At 45.5% G+C, this 3411-nt stretch overlaps 1 protein-coding gene across 1 annotated transcript; it reads right to left on the bottom strand.

Moving 5' to 3' along the window:
* Window positions 1-758: 758 nt before the first annotated feature.
* On the bottom strand, window positions 759-2228 carry LOC104275887 (chromosome unknown open reading frame, human C3orf33; the record flags this gene model as incomplete). The annotated part of the gene is made up of 3 exons (XM_009871969.1): window positions 759-1025; window positions 1149-1309; window positions 2075-2228. Coding segments are annotated over 3 exons (582 nt in total), but the record flags the coding sequence as incomplete, so codon positions are not given.
* Between the last annotated feature and the right edge of the window lie 1183 nt (window positions 2229-3411).

Raw genomic sequence — 3411 nt, 5'->3', positions numbered from 1 at the left:
CATGTCAAGTTTTATTTTCATCTGATTTTACATATTTATAGAACCACCAGTAAAAACAGCGTTTTTCCTGTTCAACTGAATGTTATCGTCTAAAAATCTGGATCCCTGACTTATTAATTTATATTCTTTGATATACCCAGTGATTCATTTTTTTCCTTCCCAAAAAACTTCAGTTGTTAGGACCTCACCAGCTTTTCAGGATGAGCCGTAACAAATCACCTTCTATACCGGTAACAATGCGACCCATTGTTCAAGATGAAAGATTTTTAAAACACAAGCTCTACAGAAAAAAAAAAAAAGTAGTGGAAGAACAGAATTCGAGCAAAACGCTCCTGCGTAAACACACACCAGGCACCGCCTAAAGGTCTGAAATGCGGTTTTCTAATGTTTAAGGCTGTTCGCTGTGAACTAACGCTGCCCCTCTCAATAACTGCTCTGCCGACCGCCTCCACTAGCGAGTTAACTCAGTGTGCAGCTACTCAGCAGGTGGAAAACGGGGCAACGGATGACAGATGTTGCTGTGGAACAGTGCAGCTTCAGAAGGTTTTAACTCGTGGCTTGCATCCCACTACTGAGGTTCAATCCCACGTGGGTTATAAGAGAGGAAACTTCAGGGGTTTGGTTTGTTGTTTTGGGTTTTTTTTCAGGAGCGACCCTCAAAATGATGGCACTGATTCTTTTATCATAAACTACCATTTTACATAAAGCACGTAACGGAAGTAACGGGCGTTCCTGCAGACAGGTCTCCCTTTTCACCTTTATATAGAGCTTCTTAACCAGACCCCAAACTGCTTCAATGTCTGTACAAATCTACTGTTGCTCAAACGATCTCTAATCCTTTCAGAGTAGCTTTCCTCTTGCCATATTCCTTTCTTTTTCTTCAAGGCCTTAACCTCTGCTTGAAGGAGTTTTCTGTGAAGTTTCCAGTACAGGCGGGAATGATGATGCAGCCCTTCGATGCGCGCTGTCCTGCCAAGCCCTCGTCTCAGGATCTCTTCGTTTAAGCACACGCTGAGAAACCGACCCTATAAAAAGGCGCAGGAAATGCTCAATGATAAATAACAGTCCTTAAATGTACTGAGATAACCACTTCGGCATGATCAAACTCAAAACTGCAGATAAAAGTTAATTTTGGTCACAGTATTTACCTTATTTACTAGCACAAGGCACTCGAGTGTCAAGTCCTCCCTTCCGAGAAGCTGGAACCACATCACCTGTTTGGGTTTCAGCTCCTGCTGCAGCCAGGCCACCCCGCTCGGAGCCAGCTCCACCCCAGCCAGCCTCACCAGCAGAAGACCTTTCGATTGCCCTGGTTGTAGTAAAAGAAGACTTTGTTACTGAATGCAGCAAAGGAAATTCATGCTTTGCACAGCCCCCTCAGCTGGAGGTAATGAATTTATTCCCATGGTTTGAAAAAAAAAAAAGAAAAAGAAAAGCAATCCACTCAAGTTCCCCAAAGCACTATTTATTCATAAGTAAGAATTTGGTCTCATCTCTCCTTCCGTTAAAAAAAAAATAAATTCAAGATTGCATACGTGATTTAAGCTATTTTGTTTTGATTTTGCATATAAATAGAAAGAACCACTTTCATTATCAGTCGCCATCAATTTATCTGAAACAATCGGCAGGAAGCACCGAGGCCTGCAGGTATTTATTTGCAAAGGAAGAGTGTGACTCACAGACTTGAGGGACAGCTTCTGTGAAATCACAGAAAAGCTGTCCCTAAGAATGGGCTCGTGGCTGCTGGATCTTCCCCTGTAAGTAGAAGATGAATCCCAGGAGAGTCTTTCTGCCAGGAGGGAGAGGAGCCACACAAGCGAACGAACTGCCCGCGTACTAGCTTTTGCTGCCAGAAAAAAAAAATCCCCCAAATGATGCTAATTAATATAAATACTGTATTGGCGAGCCATTTTTACAGGTAGGTCTCTCATTCCCCAGCTTCCCACCTGTAAATTATGGAAAGATGAAAAGCAGAGCCACAACTGTCCCTTCCTCACACTTGTCCTCTTCCCCTGAAGCCACACTAAGAACAACGTTTCACTCCTGCCCTTGTTCTTCACATGCTCTCACTTACATTTTCTCTGTAGGGACGTAAGGAAAGGAATGCTAATGGGAATGTGTTCAACTGCCAGGCCTTCCGCAGTTACGTGATGGAGCTCTCCCCGCAATTTCACATTCTTTTTGACAAACTCCACAGGTATATCCAACGCACTGGTAAACTTTGTTGTCTGTTCAGGGAAGCAAGAGCAAGACCAAATTATTTTAAAAGAAAATGTAGAGCACTTAAAATCACATTAAACCTACCTTCTTAAAATAGCTTGGCAAAATACAGATCTGCTGTCAGACAGCATGGGCAAGGGTGTCTATAGACATACAAAACCCAGGAATTAGCTGCAGAAGCCCTTACGCCTTTTCACACCCTTTGGGATGCTCCCTGGTTTACAGGACTTAATATTAGGGGTGGGCACGAAAGCAAGGTTCAGAGAGCAGAAACTGCTGGGTTTGAGCACTGCGCGTCGAAGCTGACTTGACTCACCACGGAAAGCGTGTTTCAGAGGTGTGCTGGAACGGGGTGAAAGGAAGCCAAGATGTGTTTAAAGACTCCAGCAAAGCAGAGACACGCTGAAAACAAAAGGCGGAGCAGGGAGGACAGAAACAACACAGACTTTGGTGAGGGGGTAGAAGAGGAGAGGGACAAAAGCAGGTGAAAACCTTTGGAAAGATCGCCAGAAGATTAAATTTGACACCACAGCCCTGGATGAAGGGGAGGGTTCAAAGGGGCAGTTCACAGGAAAATGAAGCGTAGCGGCAGCGCAGACTTGGCAGCAGCAGCAGTGGGGGAACAAGTGGGTGCTGGTTTTGGGGGTGGAGGGAGGACAGGGATGCCCTAACCCCCAGGATTTAAGATTCTAACATCTAGAGGTCTCACTGCAAGAAGCCCTTTACAACGTCGACCTGCTTCTGCCAGCTGCGAGAAGCACCTGCCTGTTTCTGTGCAACTGCTGTGACACACCAGCCCTTGGGGGAGAGAAAAAAGCCCCAAACACCAGAGGCTGCGCCCAAAGATCCTTCCACTGTAGTTATTTACTCAGCAGACCCTCCCTCCCCTCTGTGGCCCGTGAGGTCTCCCGCCAGGACCAGCGAAAGTCGGGCCCTTGCAGGCAGAAAGCGTGAAGGGTTTGGGGAACAGGGGGTGTCTGAGTCCTGACCTCTTTTGCCTTGGAAGCTCCAGCAAACACACTCACAAACAAACCCCCAAAAAGCAAAGCCAAGGAACAAAACTAAACTAAAATCCCGAGCAAACAAACCAAACAGAAAAAAAATAATAAAAAGAATAATTATGGAAACATTTGTAGTTCAGGCTGTCTGGTAAGGCTGTAACGCAGACGGGCGGTACAAGGGCTCCGGCAC

The sequence above is a fragment of the Apaloderma vittatum genome, unplaced genomic scaffold (genome assembly GCF_000703405.1).
Source record: "Apaloderma vittatum isolate BGI_N311 unplaced genomic scaffold, ASM70340v1 Scaffold44216, whole genome shotgun sequence".
Classification (NCBI taxonomy): Eukaryota; Metazoa; Chordata; class Aves; order Trogoniformes; family Trogonidae; genus Apaloderma; species Apaloderma vittatum.
This window is presented reverse-complemented; position numbering and strand designations above follow the sequence as displayed.